Here is a 26976-nt window from a genome sequence, read left to right as displayed (position 1 = left end):
TTTAGAACAAATGATTCCATATTTCCAACTATAACTTGTTTTAACTACGAATCTTTTAAATCAACATCTAATTTTTCTCTCTTTTTTTTTTAATGATGGGGGTTCTCATTATGTTTCTTAGGATGGCCTCAAACTCCTGGGCAGTCAAGCAATCATCCTGCCTCAGACTACCATGTGGTTGGGCCAGCTCCTTCATTTTACTTGCTGTTTACAGAAACAAAACAGTGGATCTGTTTGTGCTGTGATTTCAATTCAACAAATGTATAAACTGTATATATTTCCCATGGATCCATTTGTTTTTTTGTTTTTGTTCTGTTTGTTTTGTGGTGCTGGGGATTGAACCCAGGATCTTATGCATGTGAGGCAAGAACTCCAACAACTGAGCTACATCTCCAGCCCTAACCTTAGGTTTTAAGATGAGGAAAAATCAAGCATATGAACAATGTACACTATGACTTTAATGCACATACTCACAAGTAAAAAATAAGAGACTATACAACTATTTAGTACTTGTAATCAGCTTCCAGAGAACTGTACAGGATGGATAGCATCATTAGTTTCGTTAACTTATTTTTAAACTACTTTCCAAATTGAATTTTTAGGATATTTTGAGGGAATTTCTTGTTCTTTGAATTAGTGCTTATTTACTTCAGTATAAAATAGTTATAGGAGGAGTTATCCAGTTAGAAGTAACTTCATCTAGCAGTTGCAAGTAACTAAATAAAATGTATTGATTTTAAAATAGTCACCTAATAGAATTCAGCAGAGTAACAAAAAACTAAGAACATTTAAGATTTGTTATTAAAGAACTTAATCAGACACAAAATTACAATAGCCAAAATTTAATGAGAGCTTTCTATGTGCCAGATCCTGGGAAGAGCACTTTATATGCAAGACCTCATTTAATTATCACATCTGTACATAATAATGGTTATTATCCTATTATTTAACAGATAAGAAAACTCAGTCTTGGAGAGAGTAAACAAATTTTTTAAGGTCACACAACTAAGATATGCTGGAATCTAGGTTCAAACTCAGAGAGTATAGGCCCGAGTAAGCCTTTCTGTAACCGTTGAGCTACACAAGCTCAGACTTATATCACTCATTTAGTACAGGAGATTTAAAAGTTACATGACATGAATCTCTTTGTATAGTAAGTCTGAGTCTTGAATCTCATTTTTTTCCATTAAATATCAGTATTTGGCCTGAAGAGCCAAAGTACATCAGCCAAGTAGAAACTCCCAACATCTTTAAAATATAAGCTTAATGATAGCAATCCCCCAAATCCATACTGGATATGTAAAACCAAACAGTTAAAGAGTAAGATACATGAAATATACATACAGGGTCCGGAAGATTTATATATCAATTTCTGGTAAGGGTCATATATTGGTGGAGTGAGAAGAAGGCAGAAAATGAGATCAAGAGGGTTACAAAGGTGGGCTGGGATTGTGGCTCCCCTGTAGAGCCCTCGCCTGGCACGGGCGGGGCCCGGGTTCCATCCTCAGCACCACATAAAAATAAAGGTATTTAAAAAAAAGAGGGTTACAAAGGTGATTATAAATGTACTGAAATACTTTGCTTCTTAAAATGTTTAAGCAAACATGGCAAAATCTTGACATTGGTTAAATGTGGACCGTCATATTCTCTGTACCTATCTGTATATTTGAAATAATTTCCTAGCTTATAAATGTTGATATTATGAGTAAGTAATGAAAATAACACACATAGTTAAATACATATAAAAGGAGTTTTAAAAATTGTGAATATTACAGAATAAAAAAAAAACAGCAACAGTTTGTTTCTAAATTCCTTTTTCATGATCTTCAGAGAATATAATTTAAGTATACATTCTGATGGTTCTAAAACAAAGTTCTGTTACCCATTATTTTGATTACTCATTCATTTGCTCAACAAATGTTGAAGCCCCCACTGTCTGTAAGAACTATAGTAGGCAATGCAGGGAATACACAGAACAAATGGATAAATTCCTTAGAGATCGTCACCAACTGCTTCATCTAGTCAGTTGGAATTTAAAGCAGTAGTTCCATCTCCTTGTGGTTCATTTTATATGCCATTGTTACTCAGCTACTTGCCTTTAACCTCTAAGAGTCCGGGCAGAAAAATTATGAAGGATTAAGTGAAAATCCACATTGAATGCTAAAGAAAACAATTTTAAAAGAATGTTCATGATAAGTCTTCATTAGTTATGTAGCCAAAGCCAAAATTTCTTCATAATGTTAAAGACATTAATAAAAGACAATAATAGGTTAAAAGATTCAGCTGAAATTGAAAGATGACAATAGAAAAAAAATTTAAAGATTACCTTGATCGATGACAGTAAAAGACTAATTTGAATGATGATTTTTAAAAGACAGAGGCAACTGACAGAAACAATTTAAAAACTGTTTAATGAATGGAATTTTTAAAAAATGTATGGGGGGTTGGGGTTTTGACTCAGTGGTAGAGCGCTTGCCTCACATATGTGAAGCACTGGGTTCAATTCTCAGCACCGCATATAAGTAAATGGATAAAATAAAGGTCCATCAACACTAAATAATATTTTTTTTTAAAAAAAAAAAAGAAAGAAAAATATATGGTTGCTGAGGGCGTAGCTCATTGGTAGAACACTTGCCTAGCACGCAAGAGGCCCTGGATTCAAGCCCCAGCACTAGAAAAAAAGCAAAAAACAAACAAATAAAAACCTTGGAACAAAACTTGGGAAAAGAACAAAATATATAATAAAGAGTAGCCATATTACCTTTTCTAAGGCAATATTCATTTGCACTTTAAATATACTAATTAATAAAATGTGAAAAAGAAGTCAGCTATCCAGAACTTACTATTTTAAAGTTTTAACCCTTCATCAAAAACATGAGTCAGGTGCAGTGGTGCACACCTGTAATCCCAGCCACTCGGTAAGCTGAGGCAGAAGGATCAAAACCAGCCTCAGCAACAGAAGGCACTAAGCAACTCAGTGAAACTCTGTCTCTAAATAAAAATACAAAATAGGGGTGGGGATGTGGCTCAGTAGTTAAGTGCCCCTGAATTCAATTCCCAGTATCAAAAAAAAAAAATGAGGCATTGACAAATTATTACAGATCTTTAAAATCTCTTAGGGAACTCCTGGATCATCTAATTCAAATGCACTGGTTTTATAGATGAGAATAATAAAATCTAAAGAGTTGAAAGAATAGGCTCAAGGTCAATCATCTAAAAATTTAATTGAGTAAAAAATATATATCTCCTTGGATGCTAATTCTTCAGAAACCTTAAAAACCAAATGTAATTTTTAAATTAAGATCATGTCTTTTTTTTTAGTTTTGTATCCTATGCCTAGGGTAGTACTTGGCACATAGGAATCACTCAAACATGTAATAAATGAAGGAATGAATGAACTCTGAGCCAGACTATTAAACATGAATAAACCTGTGCTAACCAATATGGCTGCACAGGAGAATTATGTACAAATCATTTTCTACAAAGATTTCAAATTATATTTGCTCAAATAAGAGTGTTAGAGTTTGTAAACAAGTCAGGATGGCGCCTGGCATTTTGCCAGGGGGAGTGATTTGTGAGGTGGCACCAGAGAGCCATTAAGTGTGGAGATTTCTTATTGGTTGACTGCTGTATCTAGTTTATGTTAATTAAGATAAGCTGTGTGGAATGTATAAATACCTCTGTTGTCCTACAATAAACGGCTCCCACTCCTGCTGTATCAATGTACACAAGTTGCTCGTCCCCCCCCCCCCATTTTGCTGCAGCCAGACTTCGGCAGAAGAGAAACATTTTATAAACAAAACAATCCAATTTCCTACCTTTAGAACCTAACTAGTAGGAATTAATTAATGAGTTTGACAGTTAAGGTTATTTCTGAGAACTCAATAATAAAGGTAAGTATTCAAAAAGTTAGATTCTTTGTATTAAAGTATATGACAACATCAGGAAAATCTCAAACAAAAGTTCTTTACTATGTAGAATTATTGATTCCTTTTTTTTAAATTGTTATTATACATGATGAAACACTTCACACACAAAAAAGTAATTGCTTCATTTTTTAGGAATGTACTAATCCTTAAACATAATTGTTGTTTTTAACTTCTTAAAACTCTCTTTAATCTTAGGATATTCTGCAACCCATTAGTATCAGGTAATTAATTACCCCTTGCCTCAGCAATCCTTCACTTGTTAATGAAGTTATTATACCAAGTTACTATACTAGTCTTTTGGCAAATTAAAGAATGCATAACTGGAGTATTGCTTTGAATAAATCACACTATGTTACATTTAAATGAAATGACTGTCATCTAAGTCTATCTAGGTTTTTGAATCGTCTTAGAACTTCATAATTGACTTTAGCTCTTGAGATCTTAAGATCTTCCATGTTTTTCACAGACATGAAAGTATTCTTATCTATCACGTAAAGAGGCTTTTGAAATATACTGATCCTTAACTGGCTTGCACTTGCCTATTAAACTAAAGATATTTCCACTTCTTATTAATACTAAGATAATCACTTAAATTTGTCAGGACATTTATATAATTGCTAGATTCCTGATTTTTTAAAATATTCTTTTTCTTTGATAGAACCTGACAAGAAACTACTGCAAAATTCCCTAAGAGTTTCAGACTTTTCTCCAGAAATATAAAAACCAAAATTAAAGACCAAATCCTTAAAAATGTAGATAATTTCTAGCTCTTCTCTGTACCTTCCTAAAACACCTGTCTATTAAAGTGTCCTACATTATCCTTTATTGAGTTATTTGTGCCATTAAACTATAGGCCATTTAATTCCTTAAAATATTAGCAAATCTAATCTAGAAAAACATAAAAAAGCATAATCAAGTGAGATTAGCTTAGAATGGTGCCTGCCACCAAGAAATGGCAAAAACCATGTGTTTTTGCCTCCCCTTTCAGTTGTTCTAGACACTATCATACCTATAAAGTTAGTACTACAAAATTTTGTTCTTAAATTTTAAATATATATCATGTCATTCTCTATTTCTATTACTTGAGTACTATTCATGACACCCTTCTTAGAAGACTTTGCTGAATCTACCATCTACTAGACTTTTTTTGGTACCAGGGATTTTACCCAGGATACTTTACTACTGAGCCACAACCTCAGCTCTTTTTATATTTTATTTTTGAAACAGGGTCTCGCTAACTTATTTAGAACTGTACTAAGTTGTTGAGGCTGATCCTCCTCCCTCAGCCTCCCAAGTCCCTGGGATTACAGCATGCACCACCACACCCAGCCCAAAATATCTTTTATCTCATTATAGTACATTGTAATCTAGTTTCCCTGCCTGTGGGCCCTTTTAGAACATAGAATCCCTCTAGGTCAAGATCTTATCTATCCTTGTATCTATCACACACTGTGATTCAGTAAGAAAGGATTTATTATATACTATATCCTTAATATTGAATTACTAGGAAAAAAGAGTTAGGAGTAAAGCAGAAAATGCAATTGGGCAATAAGGAAATGGCTTATATCTCAATTCATTATGTCACAAAGCAACTCATCAGACACCACTGAAAATTCCACTTTTCTATCCCTATCTTTCTAAATCACGTTCTATGTTGTTACCCTCACTTGAATATCTGAAATCTCTTTTATGGGGCAACCTCCTAAATTCTAAACATAGATGTAACTAATGATGGTTCAAGAGAAGGCACATTAAAATAACAATAAGATAGAAAAGTACATTTTCCAACTGATCAAGATTTTAAGTTCTTAATTGTAATAGATAGCATTCCCTTGATTTTGGTATAAATCTACCTTAAAGATGCAACATACTTATTTGAAAGGCCACAAAATTACATGTTCTTGGTCAAATAAATGACAATAATTTTGCAGCTTAACTACTTTTTGTTAAGTCTCCATTCATAGCAATCTAGGAATTGCTACCATGTCAAAAATAATTTTATGACTATTTAAGAATTGATTTGCGGGGGCGGGGGGGGAGATGAATATGTATTAATAGAGACCATAAGGAATAAGAGCTTTAAGATCAAAATTACTCAACATTATTCCCATCCTTTAGTTCTATGTTAAACAATCTTTAGCCTCTACTTCTTAAAAGGATTTAAGATTATTTACAGCCTTAAAGTAAAGCCAGCTGGCACTGAAAGCAGATTGAATAAGGTCCCAACAATTCATCGGGTATTAATTCAATGGTTGGGCTAAATATGCCCTAGAGAAGCTATGTTCAGTCCAAGTTTTTAAGCAAATCCAAGCAATTCCTATGAGCCATTTTAGGTTATATTACATAATTATATTTCTCTTCTCCCTTTCTTTAGCCTTCCCTTTTCCTTTCTGCTTCCACTCCCACATAAAAACTCACTGGGTTTTGGGTTTTTTTTTTTTTTTCTCACTAGATACTAACTTCCACAGTGCCTTCTGATCCATCTTATCATACCCAAATTGGTTACATGACAACTGGCTAACATAGATACAGGTGTAGTCACCAAGTCAAATGCTTACTGAAATTCTACTGAGTATCAGGGACTGTTCTAGGACTGAGAATGCAGCGCAGAGAAGGCCTCTGCCCCCATAAGTCTCCTTTCAGCAGAGGGACCCAGATATTAAACAAAAAAATAAGGTGATCACAGTAACAGGAAATGTGATGAATAATAAATGAAATAACAAAGTGTTAGATTTTAGAAAGGTTAAGGACTTCAGATAGGGCAGTTGAGATAGCCTGTCTGAAATGTGACAGCTGAGTGCTTAATAATGAAACAGAGACACCCCTCTAGAGAATTGAGAAACAGGGAACAGCAACTGAAATATCCCGAAAGGGAAATGACAGTGGTGTTGTAAGAGGGGTCCGGCGGAGCGTCGGAGGGAGAGACCACACAAGAGACTTACTCCATGCAATTGGCAAAAGGGGATTTATTGGGGATCCATTCCAGCGCGCTGGGACTCTGTGCTCACTCAAGAAGGGAGAACAGCCCAGAGCCCAGAGCAAAGGTCAAGCAGAGCTTAAGTACACTTTTTGGAGAGGGCGGTGGGCTTTGCATACATCAGAACAAATCATCATGAGGCGCGGGGAAATTGAACAACAACTCTGAGATGTGATTGGCACAATCATTGGCGGGAACCGGCCGGGCGGCGGTGATTGGTCATTTGTAAGCGGGTTACACATTCAAACTGATTGGTTCGGGCCCTGTGAGGAACTGCACAGGGCCCTAGGCTAAACGGCCAGTAGGGTGTTGTTTTAACTTAATAATACCTAATCTTTTACATTCAACCTTTCCAGCTTAGAAACTTTACCCTTTCAGTGTGTCTGAATGATTAAATAAAAGACTCTTTTACACAACTGTAGCTTAATTTAAAAAAAAAAATCAAGAAATAAACATGACACAATGTTACCATCTAATCTACAAACTCCGTTCAAATTTCAAATTTCTCCAGTTGTCCCAACAATGTCCTTCATAGGTCCATGGTACAACCCATTATCACATTACTTTTAGAATTTATGTATCTATTAGCCTTCTTCGATCTGGAACAGCTCTTTAGTCTTCCATGATCTTGAGATTTATATATATTTTTTTTTAATTTTTTTAATAGGCCAATTACGTTGTGGAATGTCTCCCAGTCTAGGGTTTGTCTGATTTTCCTTGTGATTTTTGGCAGAAACACTACAAAAGCAATACTGAGCTCCCAAGTGCATCGTTTTAGAAAGCATAAGATGTGGATTTGCCCTGTTAGTGATGTTAATCTGTATTACTTTGTTAAAGTGGTTTTCTTGTTGTAAAGTTAATTATAAGTATGTTGTAGTTACCATTTAAAAGGGGTTAATTCATATCTTGTGGAGATCTACTTTGAGATTAATATCCTATTTCTCATCAAATTTCCACCTACTCTTTTTAGTAACCACTGATAATATATGCCTCAATCAGTTATCACTACAATAGGTACCAAATAGTAATTTTCCAATTATATCATTCCTTCTAGACCAGTGATTCTCTAATGGGGGTAGAAAGGAGGCATTTGGCAATGTCTAAAGATAGTTTTGGTTTTCACAACTAGGGGTTGAGAATAGGGAGACATGCTACTGGCATCTTAGTGGGTAGAGGTCAGAGATGCTGCTACAATGCATGAAGTGGTCCTGCTCCCCACAATCACAAAACAAAGAATTATCCTGTCCAAAATATCACTAGTGCTGAGGTTCTATAATTATCTAGTGCCTGTTCTTGATTAAATGACAATCTAATATAGGTAGAGTTCTTTTTTCCCCATTTTATATTTATTAATATTAGCATGGATTCATAGAATTCTATTTTGCCCAAAGGGTTACAATTTGTTCTGTCACTTATTCTGATGCTCAAATTGTTTCAAACTTGATCAATACTAACTCCTTCAAGTCAGTTCCTATATCGTTCAGGCATACGTCAATCACTCTTTAAATATTTTTTTACTTTATGGCATGAAATACCCATCCCCAGAGTCAGACATTTCTTCAAAGGGCTCTGGTGCTTTTTACTGAAGAATGATATTTACAAACCAAGATCTGAGTTGTAGTGTGCTCAGTTAACAGACCAAGACAGAGCTAGGAAAAGCTCCACCTTCTCTCTCACTATAAACACGTCTGTCTATCTATCTAAGCTATCTAATCTATCTAGCGATGAGTTCACACTAATGTCCCCATTTCCAGTCTAACAGCACAACATTTACTTTAGCTTTCCTCATATGTAATTACTTTTCTCTTTCCTCATATGTAATTCCCTCTCTCTTTTGTTGATATGAAAAAAACTTGACCCAGATTATTCTCAATATAATAATTTGCCTCAGCACCACATAAAAATAAAATAAAATAAAGATGTTGGTCCACCGAAAACTGAAAAATAAATATTATATATATATATATATATATATATTTATATATATATATATATATATATAATTTTCTTAATCTCCCTACCTCTTGGTAAATAACAACATTCCCAGCTGTAAAGCAGAAAATTGAATCCCAGATGCACCTACTTCCCCTATCCCAGTTTCTACCCATATTCAAGCCTAAATCCTGGTTCCAGCAAAAGGAAAGGAAGGAAAACCAGGTTCACCCCAAACATACTGTTCACCCCTACTGCCAGTTAACACTTGGCCGCCAAGCAGAGAAAGAAGGAAAATGAGCCAGATTCTGTAATAAACGTAGTGTACCCTATATAAGTCAAAGTGTTCCATACATCTAATACATAGGAAAGAATTCTAGGTTTCCCAAAATGAAAAATTTTACATAAATGTTATATGTAAATTTATCTATAAAATATATTGCAGAACTATAATTATGAGATTTATCCTCTTAAAAGAGGCATTGGGAAACAGACAAAAAACTTACTTTAAAAACATGGTAAAAATAGTATGTTATTTCTAAAGGAGAAATCTCTGAAGAATTTGTTCCACAGATTTAAAAAATCATAATAATGTAAAATCAGTGTGTTCTAGTAGATAGAAATTATAAAGAATAGCAAGGTATGCAATTATAATTTAACATTAAAAAGCATTTACAATTAATCTCCATGGGAAACTTACCACTAAAACAAGAAACAAAAAAGATAAACACATTAAAAACAAGCTGAATAGACACAAAGACACTGATGAGACATTAAAAGAAACTCAAAGATGACAAATCTAAAATAATACATGTAAGTTGAGCCTATCCATAAATATTTGAAGGATAATACCTCTTAAGATGAATCAAACTAATTATAACTCCAAACTCACCACTTATTAGAGCACAATTTAAAAAACAGACACTGTGGAAGTTTCCCTTTAAGATTGCAATTTTTAAAAAATTAACTAAATTTAATCCATAAAAGGCAAGATAACAAAGGTGCTTGGCTAGGAACTGTCAATGCAATACTCAAAAAAGGGAATAGAATTAAAGGCAATCTAAAACATGAAGTGAAATGCCCAGCTGTCAAGTGAAACTTGAATTCTATTACCTGTTCTTTCCAACATATTTATTTTTTGACTAAGTAAGCCAGACTCAGTTTCTATTGATGACAGCCAAGGAACCTTAACTAATATATCTAAATGCACTCCAGTTTTAAGTTAAATGAGGCCTGTTGAAAATGGGACACTTTATCAACAGGCCTCATTTATCTTTATTTATTGGTTCAATTATCATTACAAAAAAGCTTAAATTTGGCACAGTTGAATTTTTAGGGCCTACTTAGTTAATACACAGAAGGCCAAATTCTTCCAACTGTCACCAAGTAATTTCTATTGGAAGTTTGGAAATAGTCAGAGTTCAATATATATTCCAGAGGCATTACTTATCAATTCATTTATTTTGTTTGAAGGCAACTTTTTATAATCTAATTTATTATTTGGTTCCCTATTCGTATATGCTTTCATTAAATTTTTAAAAAGGAGATTTTATTATCATAGATAAATGATATATTTTAAAAATGTCAGTTTATGTATATTTTAAAAATCTTTATTACATTTTCCCCAAAATAGCATATACTCAAAACAAATTCAACAATGCAAAGATTAATAAATAAGAAGATAATTTTCCTCTACCCTATCCCTTTGGTTCTCAATTTCCTGAGAAAAACTAAAACTGACAATTTGATCTATATATTTTCACAGCTTTTTCCATATTCACAGGGTTTTTTAATATAAAAGTGGAATTCCATCATACACATTATTCAACCCACTGAACAATACATCTTGGATACCTCTCCAGAATATAGCATATAATTCAGTTCATTTTTTAAAATACTACAAAATAATCCATTGATGGATACACCATAATTTACCCAGCAATTCCATTGGTGATGGGAGTAGATGTGTCAAACTGTTTCCAGACTATTTTCCTTTACAATTCAAATAATGTTGTAATTAATATCTTTATATGTGTACCCTTAAGTACTGGAGGATAAATACCAAAAAATGAGATTGCTAGGTCAAAAGGACTGAAAAATTATTCTTAATTTTTTAAACTTTGTAAAAATTTTAGTGTACATAAAAGTAACAATAGAAAATAATAAACTCCCATTAAGCCATCATTTGATTTAACAAATGCTAAATCTCAATGCTCCCTTTTTCCTCTTGTCTACGAAATTAAAACAAATCCCATTTTAATAGTCTCTAAGAATGGCTCCAAACATTTATAAAAGTGTTTTTTGGAACATGAGTTACATAGTAACAACCAGAATCTATATGCTTTTTAATATGCTATATAAAACTTCTTCAAAAAGTCCCTTATAATATTCACTTCCTCTTTCCATTAAGCTCTTTGCAAAGGAGAAACAGAATCAAGGCATATAAAACAGTAGAAAAAGAGACCAGGAAAGATCATCCAAAAAAAATCCTTGAAAAGAAAACAGTATCGGGCTGGGGATGTGGCTCAAGCGGTAGCGCGCTTGCCTGGCATGCGTGCGGCCCGGGTTCGATCCTCAGCACCACATACCAACAAAGATGTTGTGTCCGCCAAAAACTAAAAAATAAATATTAAAAATTCTCTCTCTCTCTCTCTCTCTCTCTCTCTCTCTCTCTCTCTCTCTCTCTCTCTCTCCTCTCTCACTCTCTCTTCAAAAAAAAAAAAAAGAAAAGAAAAGAGTATCAGGCAGACATAGAGATATATTAAATGAAAGAACCAAAGAGAAAGAAAAGAGTTACAATAAGTAAATCAATAAAAGCTACCATTAGCAGGTAGGAAAAGTACCTAAAAGATTGCCGGTGGTCTGAGTGAGAAACTTAAGCAAAGAAAGCAATTTATGAGGAACAGGACATGCAATTTGAATGTATTTTGGCACCAGTTGCTTAAAATATACCAACCAAAAAAACTAAATGAATAACCACTTAGTGTTCTCCTGTAGAAAGATATTTGGAGGGAAAAACATCACCAATGTGTAACAAAACTATATTTTTTTCTTTTTAAATATAAAGTAAAGGAGGACAAGATAAAATGTGTTTGCATACACATTTATGTAAAAATGATACTAATATGAATGTATTCCCAGAAAGAAAAAAGCCATGAAATGAATGAATTTCAAATGCACTAAAGACATGAGCTATATAAAACAATTATAAACTAAATTATTTTGTACAGTGAACATGTTATAAAATAAAGACTCTTATCCTAATTTACTTATTTAAATTGTGGTTTGGGGCGGGGCACTGTGGCCGAGGAAACCGAGGCAGGAGGATCACAAATTCAAAGCCAGCCTCAACAAAAGTGAGGTGCTAAACAACTCAGTGAGACCCTGTCTCGAAATAAAATACAAAACAGGGGTAGGAATGTGGTCAAGTGCCCCTGGGTTCAATCCTCAGTACCAAAATTGTGGTTTTCTTTCTTTATTTATTTTTTAGTTGTAGATGGACACAATACCTTCATTTTATTTATTTATTTTTATGTGGTGCTGAGGATCAAACCCAGTATTTCACATGAGAGGCAAACACTCTACCACTGAGCTACAACCCCAGCCTAAATTACAGTTTTCTTTTTAGAAGATTAAGTTCATTAATCCACAAAGTTCTTATTGAGTATACACTATATGCCAGGCACTGTACACACACAAATAAAACTGCAAACCCATCAAGCACAGTGGTACATGCCTATAATTCCAGAGACTCAGGAGGCTGAGGCAGGAGGATTGTAAGTTCAGAAATAGATTCAGCAACTTAGCAAGATTCTCAGCAATTTAGTGAGAATCTGTCTCAAAATTAAAAATACAAAGAGCTGGAGATGTAGCTCAGTGGTAAATCCTCTAGGAATTTACAGTCTAATAAGTGACTTAGATGCAATTATAATATAATGTTATCTTCTAGTGACTTTAAGTTTTATAAAGTCTACAGGTCCACATAGGAAGGACCAGTGAACTACAGCTTAGCAGAATCAGGAAAAGTTTTATAGAGGAGATAACATTTGAGCTGAATCTTACAGGCTAAAGAACTCAGAAATCAAATCCCAGTGGCTCAGGACCCTCCCAGTAGGAGGAGGATTTTAAGTTCAAAGCCAGCCTCAGCAACTTAGCAAGGCTCTAAGCAATTTAGCAAGACCCTGTCTTTAAATAAAAAATAAAATGTGGGGATGTGGCTCATTGTTTAAGCACCCCTGGGTTCAAAAAAAAAAAAATCAGAAATCAGAAGAAATAATTTCTAAAATTGTTGCAGTCTTACTGACTTGTTTCCATACATCTAAATTGGAAATTTTTTTCTAATATAGATTTGAAAGATCAATATGTGGTCTACTTAAATATAGATTTGACAAGATCATTAATTAAATAGAGAAACCTTCTGTCAACACATTCTAGTACTACTGTAGCTTCAAGTCAGTTTCATAGTACACGGCTCTTAAAGATCATCTGATATTTGATGAAAGCTTCTATTATAAAAGGCAGAAACCAAAGAAAACAAAATAAGTAACTTTAAGGAAACAGACTATTAAGACAAAAGAAAAAAAAAACCTTCAGTAATATCTTCAAAAAGGTAAAAGAAGCAATCCAAAAACATGAAATGAATGCCAGGGTAAGGCAAGGTGGTTGGGGACTAAGAAAAAGGGGGAAAAAAAAAACAAACAATTTTAGGCGTAAACACAGAAATAAAAATCTCAATAGAAAGGTCCAAAGATTGCCAAATGCCAAGTGCCAATGTCTCGGCTTGGCACAGAATCACGAGCCACCACACAGCTTTGTAGGTTCAAACAGCAATTCTTTATTCCCGATCTCACACCAGCCTCCACACACACGTTCAGGGGCAATTCCAATATGTCTGATCCCAAATCCCACTCCACGAGGCTTCTTTCAAATCCCATTTGAATCTCAAGAGAACTCAACGGGAACAAGCAGCAGGAACACCCTAATCCCAGCAGCAATAATCTTCAACCTCAACTTCCCTAAAACTCCTATTGTCATGCCCTAAACCCAAGGACGGAGATACTTCCTGCAGGAATACACCCTAATCCTGGATCCACCCTGGTGATTGAGCAGGGTCACCTTTCTCAAACACACAAGCAAGGTCGCAGCAAATTTCCAAGGCAAGTCCATTTAACATGGGGTACACTGGCAAGGATTACGATGCGTCATACCTACTTGGTAATGGCCCTCAGCAAAAGATAAAGTTATGGAAGTACCCTCAGAGAGTAAAGAAAAAGTCAAAAAACTGCAAAACAAAAGAGAATTTTTAAAACCTACCCAGGATATACAATATTAAAAAAATAAAAAGTTCCAGAAAGAGACAACAGAGATAAAATAAGAAATCATTAAGAAAATAATTTAAAAACATTTTCCAGAACCAAATATAATTTTCTAAACTAAAAGTATCCATGCAATGTTTGAAAACAGAGCCATACCATGATATTGTATCATAAAATTTTAGAGCACCGAAAATAAAAAAAGACTCTATAAGGCTCCAGAGAAAATTAACAATGATCAAAAATGATAAAAAATTATAATAGAATTAGATTCTCAAATTCAACACTAGAAGGTATTATGCATTGCCATAAAATTTTGAAGAGTTATTTGAAACTGTATCATTTTATATCCAACCAAATTATCACAAAGTCACACAAAAAATTACTTATTGCTTTCCCTTACTTTCTTGGGAAGTTACTAGAGTTTATAATCCTATAGATAATGGAGCAAACAAACAAACAAAAATCCATGGGAATTAGGAATGAGATCCAAAACAAGAGATGTAATGAATCCTCAGGATAATAGTGAAGGGAAAGTTCGAGATGAAAGTCTTGTAGGAGATTTGGAGACCAGATTGGTTTCAGAAAAGACTTCAAGAACATGAAACTGATGGTCTATATATAGCTATTTTAACTGAAAATACATTACACCTTAAAAAGTCCAAATAAAATCATATCCTAAGACAATATGTTCAAGCCATTAAACTTCTATTTAATGTCATTAGAGTAACTCAGGTCATTTTTGCCAATATTCTAAAAATTGTCAGCAGGGAATTCTTCATTGGTGAAGCAATGTAGTTATTTTAAATGATTCTAGAAAGATGTTTGATGATGAGATATAAGACACAGTTCACAGAAATCATCCAAGTACCTGGATGGATCAGACACTGAGATATTTATCCAGATTCTAATACACAGTAGTTTCTTCAACATGTGTAGAAAGAATGTTTTATTCCTTTGTAGTAGTTCAGTCAAAGTTGAGAAATCATTTGAGAATTGAAAATGCAGGACAGCATTTTTAATAGGTACTTAATACACACTTGTTGAGACTGCTCTTTCTTTTTCCAATCTACAAATAAATAAGAAGCAGCAAATGAGGATAAAGTGAACTATATAGTTTATGTATTATATATATAAAACATTTATATATATACACACAATACATATGTAAACACATATGTATGCATGCACATATACACAAATACTCAACAAATATTAAAATTTCTTCTGTACCTCTATATTTGTTTTCAATTTTATTTTTAAAACACTTCATAATTTTAATTCCAATGTTTCAAAATCATGTTTTCTTAAAAATATTGGCTATTGAAAAATATTTTAAATAGCTTAAATTTTATTAAACAAAATAATACAAATATTTGTTAAGAGTTGTTGCTATTTGTAGAGTGTGGGGAAAAATGTTTACCAAAGATTAGCTATTAACATATTAAATTAAAAATGACTTATCAGTATAAGCTGGATGCAGTGGTGCATACTTGTAATCCCAGCTACTCAGGAGGCTGAGGCAGGAAGATCACAAGTTCAAGACCAGCCTCAGCAATTTAGCAAGATCTTCTCTCAAAATTAAATAAAAAGCAAGATCTTCTCATAAGATAAAATTTTAAAGGGCTGGGGATATAGCTCAGTGTTAGAACACCCATGGGTTCAATGTCCAGGGTCTCCCTCACAAAAAATTACTCATATTTTATTTTAAAAATTATTAATGAGAATTGATTACTTTTAGGTAGATAATGAACTGAAAAACACACAATGACAAATGTGTCTTAAATGCTTCCAAATATATAGTAGCATCAGAGTTACAAATTCAAATGTCCACAGGTAGAGTGGTGTGGGTCAAGGTAAAATAAAGAAACTGCTCACTTCTAGATGACTATCAATTAGGTAAGCTTAGACTACTCAGAGGCCACTAGATAATTTTCTTTCTTTAAGATAACAGGAAATTTGGGTTTTTATATGAATTTTCTTTACTTTAAAATCTTGGCAACGATTCATGATTTTTTTTTTCAATTATTGCATTAGTTACACAAAACATGCATGTATTCTAAATTCATTTTCTGTTAGTCTTACTGGGACTGTCATATATGCCCTCTAAAATTGAGACCTAGATTTAACTGTTACATAAAAAAAAAAATTCATCAACTACAAATACACTTGTATAGAATGAATGAATTCATTTGATTGTGACTAGGAATTCAAAAGAATCAATGCATACTCACTGAATACCTCTTGAGTCAAGCCCTGAACAAGGTACTATGGTAGGATAAAGAAGTATGCCTGGATATACATAATTAATGGAAGCTTCCAATCTTTCTTCCCTTATCTTCTAAACACACACATATAATTAATCATCCAAACTGGAACACTTTTGATAGTTACGAACATCTGAGACTATGCTAGGCAAACAAGGATGTATGGTCACCCTAACTAAAAGGACCAGGTCTGCTTAGTTTCCCCAACCCCCACTTTCCCCAACCCAGGGGAAAATGGGGGTTGGGAAAACTGCCTACCCCAGGCTCACATCCTCCAAGGAAGACCCTGCCTTAACAGGCTTATTCCTCAATTCTATAACAGAGAAGAAGAGGGAAAGGGGCTTAAAAGAAAGAGGAGACTTGTGATAAATAAAAGAATTAGGATTGTTTTCTGAGGTTTTTTTGCATGTGACTGTTATATATTTAAGAGGTAGAACCAGCAGCATCATGGGATGGCAGTGGATTAGATATGGGAAAAAGGGAAATAGTAATAAAACTTGGTAAAAATTGTGTGTTGCTTTCACATCACTTACTCAAGAAAAGTAAAAATACTCAAGTTATTTGAAAATACTTTCAATTGAATGTTTTTTTTTTTTTTTGAGGGGAGGGATAACCCAGGATTGAACCCAGGGGTGCTTAACACTGAGCCAGATCCCCAGCTTTTTAAAAAAATTTTATTTAGAGACAGGGTGTCTCACTAAATTGCTGAGACTGGCTTTGAATTTGCAATCCTCCTGCCTCAGCCTCCTGAGCTTCTGGGATTACAAAAGTGTACCTGCTGGGATTACAGACCTATATCACCACACCTGGTTTAAATGGACTTTTAACACTATCTGAGACTGAACCACAGGTTTTATAAATATTGTAGAAGTATAAGACACAGTGCCTGCAATTAGGGGTATTATATTTTATTTTGGGAGAAAATGATGAACAAATACCTAATACAAATGGTATATAATCACTAAATTACACAATACTAACTACAAATCTGTAGAACTTAAGAAAGGATCAAAATAGGCAATATGAATCAATCCTCTTCCCCACACACACATACTTCTTATTGAAATTTATCTTTTAAAGGAAGCCGGAGAATAAGCAGAAGCAAAGAACTTATATTTTTCACAAATACACACATTTCCCAATTATACATATCGACAATTCACCAATCCCCATTAAATTCTGATTAAGTGATCAAATAGTTATATTTTTTAAAAATCTAAGATTAATACAATTCAATTGGTTTTTCTTTGCTTATCACATAATTAAAAATGATACTTTATGTACACAGGTATGTGTGTAAGTATATATGTATACCTATACACACCCACACATACATATTTTAGTTGTAAGCCTGAGTTCTACACTTCTTTCATTCAGAAATTAAATGATGTCAATTGTCAGGAACTCTTGGGAAATGGCAATGACACAGAAGTCTGGCCTTCAACAACCTAAAAGGGCAAAGAGTAAGTCAAACCATGAATTTCACCACCCACAGCAAAGGCTCCACCTGACCAGGCTACTAGAACAAGCAGAATGTGAGCACGCGAAGCATCCACAATATACATAATTATGGATTATTACATTTTCAGACAGACACACAGGACTATTTGAAACTTTTCTTCATTCCTTTCCACCTCCCCAGGACACAATGCAAATATTCAGATGCAGGGTTGAGAGTGGAAAGTTACAGAAGACAGGAAAGAATATAAAAAAAGATGAGCCACAATCAATCATCAAATAATTATTTCACATCAAGCATTCATAAGAATAGACATAAGCCATACAAATGTCCAAATAGCCACAGCAATTCTCTGTGGAAGGTCTGTCAATAATCAAAACAAAGATCTTGCTAAAACAAGAATATCCTTTTAGGTGAGCTCTTTGTGTGACTTGTGTTTATGTAACAATTTTAAAATATCTCTATGGCCATAAAACTTGAGAAAAGGTTATGTAAAAATACAAATCATTATTACTATTGTATTGTTACAAAAGGAAGTATTTTTCAAAAAAAAACTGAAATAAAACTCACATTTGGTTTAAGACTACTAAAAGAAAAGAAAATGCATTCTTTTCCCACTATCCTCACTCCCCAAATCCCCACTCCATTAGATTGTCAACTACCTTTCAGAAACCCTAGAGAGCCCATTTTCCAGTGACCTTTAATCAGTCTCCTCTGAGACACAACTCACTGCACAAAATTATTTTCCATTTGCTGAAGTTATTTTCTAGCCTTCCAAGTTACCACTTAAAAGTTTTCAGTTCTCATCATGAACTTTTAAAATTCATTTCTCTTCATTTTGGAAAGACATAACCTTCAAAAAATACAGTACAATATTTCTGAATTCTTATGTGACTACTTACTAAACCTTTAATCTTGTTCTGGGTATCAGTTTCTTCACTCCTTGCAAAGTTAAGGTTATTCAATAGGATATTTACAAAGTCTCTGACCAATACTGTAAGGAATGAAGAAGAAATGGCAGCCATTTAAAAGATAGAGAAAGGAATACTGATCATATTTGCTTAGGGGAAAAAAAAAAAAAACATTTGCTTGGCATATCTTCTGCTAAAATGGAGGAACCTAAAATAGGACATATAAAGGGGGGAACAACTAGTAGGTTTATGACAAAAATATAAACTACTTTTGAGTACTATTACACCGGTCAGATCATATAAATCTAGAAAGAATGTTAAAGTTTATTTCAGTCTTTTTTTTTCCACAACAGAATCATCTTCTATTATCAAAAGAACCATTCCAACTCCGTCACTTTTTATTTCAAATAAAAATGTAAAAAATGCATTAAAAAGAAATATCTTCTAACTATTCTTTCCCACTTGAATAGTAATAACAAATGCAAAAGTCTGTGATGGGCAGGGGAATGTTTACCCACAATGAACAAAAAGAAAAAAACAGTCTTGCCTGGAAACTATGGAAATCATGAAACATGGCTATGGAAACTTCTATCTACCAACCTAACCTAACCTAATATTTTCTCATATAATGAGAAATCCAAGATTACAGCTATGTTGTGACTCTAAACAGGGACCAAAAGCCAAACTCAGTGCCAGAGCTCATACTACCACTTAATACCCTACTGGCTTTGAGGTCTCCTCTAACTTCAAGTCTGCTGACTACCATGCATCCTTAACCATGTAACACACAGATGGCCTTATAAATTTATTTTCTAACAGAACTTACAAATTATGCCCAAAGCTCAGCAATCTGCCACTGACTACTTCTGTACTCTTTGTATTCCACCTCGATCTAATATAGAGCTAAAATTATTCAAGCTCTTATTTCTTATAAGTATATAGGAAGATTTATAAAGTATATAGGGAGACTTCCAAATCCACACCACACTGTGAACTCCTTGGACAAAAGTACTATTTCAAATCAAAATGTTTTCTATTTTTGACTGCTAAATGAATTGCTCCATTATACTGCTATCCTAAGCAATTTACAGATTTAATCAAAAATATTAACACTCAGTTTGGATGTTAATGACTATTTTTGCACAATGAAAGTAACATTGGTTTTTTTTCTAGTTATAAAAGCATACATGTCATAAAAATTCAAATAGTAAAGTATAAAGAAAAAAGTACAAATCACCAGAAACCCAAATAAAACACTGACCATCAAGACACAGTTTATATATAACCATAACTACTCATATACTTAATAGTACACATATTTTTCAGAAATAAGACCATAGTTTTTGTACTTAATTTTTAACCTACTATGTTTTATAGATCTTCAAAACCAAGATAGCATTCCATTGAAGGAAGTATCCATAATTAGCTAGTCACCTAAAATTAAATATTTACATTTTTTCCAGCTATTCATTATGCTGCAATGAATCCCTATGTACCTAGCTTTGTATAATGGTTTCATTATCTCTTTATAAAGGGAATTATTAGTAAAAACTATAGATATTTAAAATGCTGGAAGATACTTCAAGACTACAGCTGAAAAAGTAGAATCAATTTACCCTTCCATCAAGTACATGAGCATGTCCATCTCCTTACAGTGATCATTGATTATTGCTTTTGTCACCTTTACCAATCTGATATACAAAATTATACCTGTTTTAATTAATTACTAGAAAATTAATCATTGATGTATTTATAAAGCATTAGTATTTATTTTGTGAAATAGTTGTTCCTAATTTTTGGCCATATTTGTCTTTTTCTTATAGATTTTACAGTCTCTATCTTTTTGTTATTGATTCGTAAAAGCTCTTTATACAACAATGAGAATATATCTTTGTCTACATATATTTCATAAAAAATAATTACCAATTTGTCAATTGTATCTCAAGTTTTACATATATAGAGAGAGATAATAAAGCATATATGTAAAAAGAGATAAGTTTCTAAATCCAAGTGGCATTCTTGAAGGTTTGATAATCCCACTAATATTATAGACTAACTATACAACACAATAACAATGAAATAGAAAAACTAAAACCCTGGATTATATTTCCTAATAGATTGCTGTCTTTGGTTTCTTAAATGTAGATTTAGAAAGAGAAAATGCTTCTTATTTTAATAAGAATCTTTCCTTCAGTAATATATGATTATTAGTCCAAAAGAATTCAGTTTTAGATACATCACAAAACAGGCTCTGCTATCAAGCAAAGATTACAGTTATGTGCCTTAAAAGTCCAGATGAGGCTAGGGATATGGCTCAAGCAGTAGCCCTCTCGCCTGGCATGCTCGGGGTGCTGGGTTCGATCCTCAACACCACATAAAAATAAAATAAAAATATTTTTTAAAAAATAATAAAAAAAAATAAAAGTCCAGGTGAGCCACAGAGTTCACTAGGGGGAAAAAATCATCATTGTCACATGTAAAAGTATAAAGGGAAAGGGCCTACAAATTAGTCCAGGAGACATAAGATACCAACTAACTGCAGGATCCTATCATGTAGCCCAGTCAGGAGAAAAAATTTTTGAAAGAATGGCAAAAGAGATTTTGCCAATTCATTCCCCAAATTTAAGCAGCAACATTAGCCAAGTTATCCTTATTAATACCAAGCTGTTGTAATGATACACAACTGTTGACTTCCTAGCCTTTAAAGCTTATAAACTTATTATATGGGGGCTGGGGATGTGGCTCAAGCGGTAGCACGCTCAACTGGCATGCGTGCGGCCCGGGTTCGATTCTCAGCACCACATACAAAGATGTAGAGAGCTAAAAAAGAAATAAATATTAAAAAAAAAAAATTAAAAAAAAAAACTTATTATATGTATGAAATATGTAATATATATTATATGTGATGTATATCATACGTAATGTATATTGTATATTTTATATAATGTGTATATTATATATATTGTGTATATTTTGTATTATATAATAAACATAATATATTTGATACATAGTTTATCCATATAAGTTTGTAAGCCTTTAAAAGCTAAGAAGTCAATATATATGTCTAATATTCACTATATATGTATATAATATACAATAAATTGAGGATTAGTAATTCATCTGTACCTGCAATCAAACAATGGATGAGAAGCTTTAAAAATTGTACAAATGAAGCTTTTATTCCCTTGAGCACAGATGAGATTTTATAAATACCAAACAATTGTATTAGATATTATAATAATCAAATTTGGATTAAATAGCCCTGAGGAGAATCAAACTTTTAAAAATTCAGTTCAGCTGAGAAAAGAGACAACTTTGGAGAAGAGAAAATGGCTTTAGGAGAGACAAGCATAATGGAGCTTCTCCAATTAGAGGTCAGAGAGACTGGCTGGAAAGGAAATTCTGCCTACAGAGAAAACAGAAGCCAGAGAGCTGCTGCAAAGCTCACAAACAGAGCACTCTCTTGTTTCCTGAGGTATCTGAGTGACATGTCAATTGAAACACAGAAGCAGTCAGTACCTCACTTGAGGTGAAGGATGTCATCCTATACTTTTCCCTAGGTAGCTCGATGGCATCTTTTCCTAGGCATGATGAATGAATAGCAGGCACATCCTCTCTGCAGTGCAGCTTTGATATCTTAGAAAGAAGTAGGTTCTCAAGCAGTGAAAACTAAAGAACAAAATATGCATATCTATCCCTAAAGATAAGCAAAAGGGAAGCTGAATTTTGAAATAGGTTGTTTTTCAAAACAGCAAATTAAAATATCCAAAAATAAGGTTGAGGTCATATACTATACAGCAATAAATTGTTATGCAGAAATTGTTGAATCTGTATGAAATTCACTCTAATTTCTTCCTACAAGATTCAAAAATACTCAAGCAGTGAAGGGATATCTCAAAAATATAAGTCATTTTGAGATCAGATGCTTAAAAATACTTCTAAACAATAAAAGTAAATATAAAGAATATTTTATTTTTAAATATATCAAGAAATAATAAAATAAGATATTTCATTTATTTTCCAAAAGCTACAAAGATTTTTCCAAATCATTTTGGTTAAGGCATGGAAAATTCTGGAAATAAAACTAACCATTTTGTCTGAATTTTACAATGAGTATAATCATAACATGATTTTTAAATTTAGAATAATAGTTCTACTAAACCTTGAAAATAATATCTTCATCATATACACACTCAGGTTTCTGTGACCCTAAAATATCTTAATTATCTGTTCTATTATCATCAAGAAGTAATATCAACCTCGAAACATATTTCTGAAATAAATAGGTAATTTTATCAATTTTCATACTATTAAACTTTTTTTCCTTATTTCAAATATCCTTTAGTATACTATTTTGATAGTAATTTAAGAATTGATATTCTTTATACAATTTTTATATTATATTAATTAGTGAGTATATTAAATATATTAGGAAAATCAAATGTAAATATGTAAACATCTTCATATGTATATATGATGAAAGCATAGAGCAATTATTCAAGATATTTATTCTATAAATTACACTGTGCTGAGAGAGAATTATGATTGTGGCGCCCTCTGCTGGGGTTTCTAGTCACAAACTCAATACCACTGTTAGCATAATAAAATCAAACTTTTGAGACATCAAGGGAAAAATCACTTTTTCAATCCATTACTTTATGCCCAGGATTTTTTTTTCCTTTTATTTTCTTTCTTTCTTTCTTTCTTTCTTTTTTATTTTATTTTATTTTATTTTATTTTTTTGTGGTACTGGGGATTGAACTCGGGGGCACTCGACCTCTGAACCACATCCCAAGACCTATTTCAAATTTTATTTAGAAATGGGGTCTCACAGAGTTGCTTAGCACCTTGCTTTGCTGAGACTCAGGAGCCACTGGGATTACAAGCGTACAGGCACCACTGAGCCTGGCTATGCCTAAGATCATATAAAAGTTATAATCTATATTTACTTTATTGGAGCACGACTTAACCAATTTATGCTTTACCAATTAAGTAAAGCATCAGTACTGATTTTTCTTTTAAAATAAGGACAGTAAATTTAAAAGTTATACCGAGCATGTTTTAAAAGATCTTGCTTTTGTTACTATTTATATCACTTGGTAATATAGTCAGGTTTTGTTTTTATTTTAAATTTTTTTTTAGTTGTAGATGGACACAATATCTTTATTTATTTTTTATGTGGTGCTGAGGATCGAACCCAGTGCCTCACACGTATCAGGTAAGCACTCTACCACTGTACAACCCCAAATCATACTCAAGGTTTTAAAGACCCTGTTTATGCAAAACATTGTAATTAACTATAATTTTGGTAATTTTAACTAGTTCTCATTTGTTAGTTCAATCAACAAAGTTTCACTTTAAAATGTCAGAATAACTCAGCATCTTTTTAAAATTTAAACTTATTTTAATCAATATATAAATATTAAAAATACAAATATATAAAATTATATTTATGAATATTATCTTTTTATTAGAAAAAAACTAAAAGAAGTTTGAGATGTACCCATCATCAGTAATAATATTTTTCATTTACTGAGTGTCAACTCTAAGGAATACAGTGTGTTCTATACTTTATATACATTATATCCAGTCTTAAGAAATGAAAACAATTAAGGGACACAGGGATTATTTAAATTGATCCAGATGAATTTCAGAGCCAGGATTCAAATGTAGGTATGTCTAATTTCAAAATATCAAACCTTCCTACCAAACAATAGACAGCAGTGGAAAATAATGTCTTTAACATTCAACTTCTTTATTTGTTAATGGGAAAGCAATTTGGGGATGTGTGGAGAGAAGACGACAGGGGAAAAAAAATGTTTGAGAAGGATAAGCTGGTTATTCATGCATAAAATAATAATTTAGACCTTTACAGAAATTATTTTTATTTTATATAATGCTGCCAGCTAGTGGCCCTATTTCAGACCAAGTTCCAGGCAACAACATTCATTTTTTCATACTATTGAATTAAAAATTCTTCATTTCACAATTCAGAATATGTTCTGGAATTATGTATACTTAGGGCTGACTTATTTAAAATTACCCTAAAACTTAAGAAGAAAGTCTCAACTGCCATTAGCATCCCTTGCCCAGTTCTTGTCTGACCTCCAATAAAAAACATGAGATATGTCTAAGTGGGAAATAACTCAGTAAGAGTCAGTATATACATGGGCCTGGGACTATAGCTCAGTGGCAAAGTGCTTGCCTAGCATGTGTGAGGCACTGGGTTCGATTCTTAGCACCACATAAATATATACAAACAAAATAAAGGCATGCTGTCCATCTACAACTACAAAAAAAAATTGTTTTTAAAGAGTCAGTATGTAGAAGCTAACATATAATATGCCTGTCACTGTCCATGAAAAACAAATTTGACTTATTTTAAATATTTTAGGATAATGTTAGAACATTTATAGATTCCTTTGTGACAAAGTTCCCTATACCATCTAGAGCTTGCCATAATGTGAACATCAGAACAAAATTATTGCCTGGAAATTATTCTATTATTATCCATGCATTTTATAAAGTAGTACTCTTAACAAAGTATGTTATTTAAGTTTAGGCAATAAAGTAGTTATGGTTTTGAAACTCCCTTCGAAAAAAATTTACTATTTTTAAACTTAAAATTATCATATTTCACTATTAATTCACTATCTTAACATAAATAACTATGCAACAAACATGAAGAAGCTCTCATTATATGTTGTTTAAGTCAGTGACATAAAAATATTCTTGGCTAATTTCTTTCATCATGTGAAATTATTTTAGAATTATTTAAGTGATTTTTCTCAGTGAAGAAATCAGAGGCTTCGATGAAAAGTAAATATATTCCATAACACTGAATACTGCATTAAAAAATACCCCAGTATCAAACTATATTAGCATCACAGAAAACATGTTCTGGGTTTAATCTGTAATAAAAAAGCAAAGAAGCAGGCAATGGAACAGAAAGCATCCAAAACACAGCAAAAAGAAAAGAAGTAGACCCTCCATTATATAACTGAGAAGGTCACAAAGGAAACAAGGAACAAGAAATAGGATCAGAGTTCCTTCTGACCTGTATTCTTACTTGCACACACCCCTACAAGATGTAAAAACTGCCATATCCTATTTAGCATCCATGTTATATGGGACTTATTTTGCAGCTAAACGATAAGTTTCTATGTACACACACATTAGTGAGTATGACAGTAGTGAGAACACCATCAACTTGCTTTTTAAAAACCAAACATGTTTCTACAGAGGAAGCATATAACTTACAGACATTTCCTGTATTGTCAAAGCTGGTAAGAACATCTTCAACATTCAAGGATCCATTATTATGTCTACAAAGGAATAAAGAACTTTTTTTAATGATTCCGAAACACTAGTGTTTCCAATGTTTAAAAAAGCTGAGACTATCTATGTATGATGCACCCAATACTAATAAACCCTTCCATGTTGTATTTTTTAAATATTTTCTGTCCACTAGAGGGAGAAAGAAAAAAACAAAACAGTCTTCAGAATATTTAATGCTATGACATTTCTTGATGATTAATGAACATTTTAAAGTATTATTAATAATTTTAACAAACCTATTTTAGTTACATACAGGTAAGGTCTTGATCTAAAGACCAAATACACATGCACATGCACACACATTACACTTAGAGAATCTTATGGTCAAAGGAAAATAATCACTCTCTAGAACCACACTCACAATACATAAAAATTTCCCTTTAAACAGTGCAACAAATTCATAACTTAATTCACAAAGAATTAACCAAAACTACAGGTCTGCACATTTCATAAACAAGCAACTCTAAATGCCAGTGGGTAAATTTTTTGTAGCATTTGTCCACTAATCTTATCTTAATTAGTTCTAATTTGTCTTCACTTGATAAGCCATTAAGTATTTTATTTGATTATTGATTTTAGTAATACTTATGAAAGATGGTACTCTTTAAATAGAAATGGACCTGTCAATAATTCACAGGGTTTGAGTTACTTGTTACATTAGTGATATAAAAAAATTGGTACTAATCCATCTATAATATTTTGGGGCGTCTGAGGGTACTGGGGATTGAACTCAGGGGCACTCAACCACTGAGTCACATCGTCAGCCCTATTTTGTATTTTATTTAGAGACAGGGTTTCACTGACTTGCTTAGGGCCTAGCTAAATTGCTGAGGCTGGTTTTGAACTCACAA

General features: G+C 32.8%; 1 protein-coding gene across 1 annotated transcript in view; it reads right to left on the bottom strand.

Moving 5' to 3' along the window:
- The window catches only part of Camkmt (calmodulin-lysine N-methyltransferase), a 392271-nt gene that overhangs the window by 336461 nt on the left and 28834 nt on the right, over window positions 1-26976 (bottom strand). The window contains exon 3 of the mRNA XM_026385748.2: window positions 26048-26112. Within this exon, the coding sequence (XP_026241533.2) occupies window positions 26048-26112 (65 nt within the window). The remainder of the gene's footprint in view (window positions 1-26047; window positions 26113-26976) is intronic.

Source organism: Urocitellus parryii, chromosome 12, assembly GCF_045843805.1.
Source record: "Urocitellus parryii isolate mUroPar1 chromosome 12, mUroPar1.hap1, whole genome shotgun sequence".
NCBI lineage: Eukaryota > Metazoa > Chordata > Mammalia > Rodentia > Sciuridae > Urocitellus > Urocitellus parryii.
The sequence above is the reverse complement of the archived record's forward strand: the minus strand, read 5'-3'. Positions and strand labels throughout refer to the sequence as shown.